Source organism: Penaeus monodon, chromosome 33 (genome assembly GCF_015228065.2).
Source record: "Penaeus monodon isolate SGIC_2016 chromosome 33, NSTDA_Pmon_1, whole genome shotgun sequence".
NCBI classification, from domain to species: domain Eukaryota; kingdom Metazoa; phylum Arthropoda; class Malacostraca; order Decapoda; family Penaeidae; genus Penaeus; species Penaeus monodon.
This window is the reverse complement of record NC_051418.1, coordinates 28,949,712-28,949,913: the sequence shown is the minus strand read 5'-3', so window position 1 is coordinate 28,949,913 and position 202 is coordinate 28,949,712. Positions and strand designations below refer to the sequence as shown.

The 202-nt window shown below is 65.3% G+C and overlaps 1 protein-coding gene across 2 annotated transcripts in view; it reads left to right on the top strand.

The window, feature by feature from the left end:
* The window catches only part of LOC119594202 (protein bric-a-brac 2-like), a gene marked incomplete in the record, with an annotated part of 27,988 nt that overhangs the window by 13,977 nt on the left and 13,809 nt on the right, over nt 1-202 (top strand). Inside the window, 1 exon segment of one of the 2 annotated variants that reach the window (XM_037943273.1) lies at nt 6-135. In XM_037943273.1, coding sequence (XP_037799201.1) covers nt 6-135 — 130 coding nt within the window. 2 annotated transcript variants of the gene reach the window in all.

Genomic DNA, 202 nt, shown 5'->3' with positions numbered 1-202 from the left:
AACAGAATTCCAGTAAAAGGATCAAACTGGAGAGCACAGAGGAGGACGGCCACGGAAACGCAGGCGGCGGCGGCGAGGAAGGGGACGGGTCCGTGCAGCAGCGTCCGTCCCACCACCCGCACTACGTCCACAACGGTACGTCCTCCGCCCCGCACGCCCCCAACGCCCACGCCACCAGCTACGGGCCCCGTTGTTAGTGTCA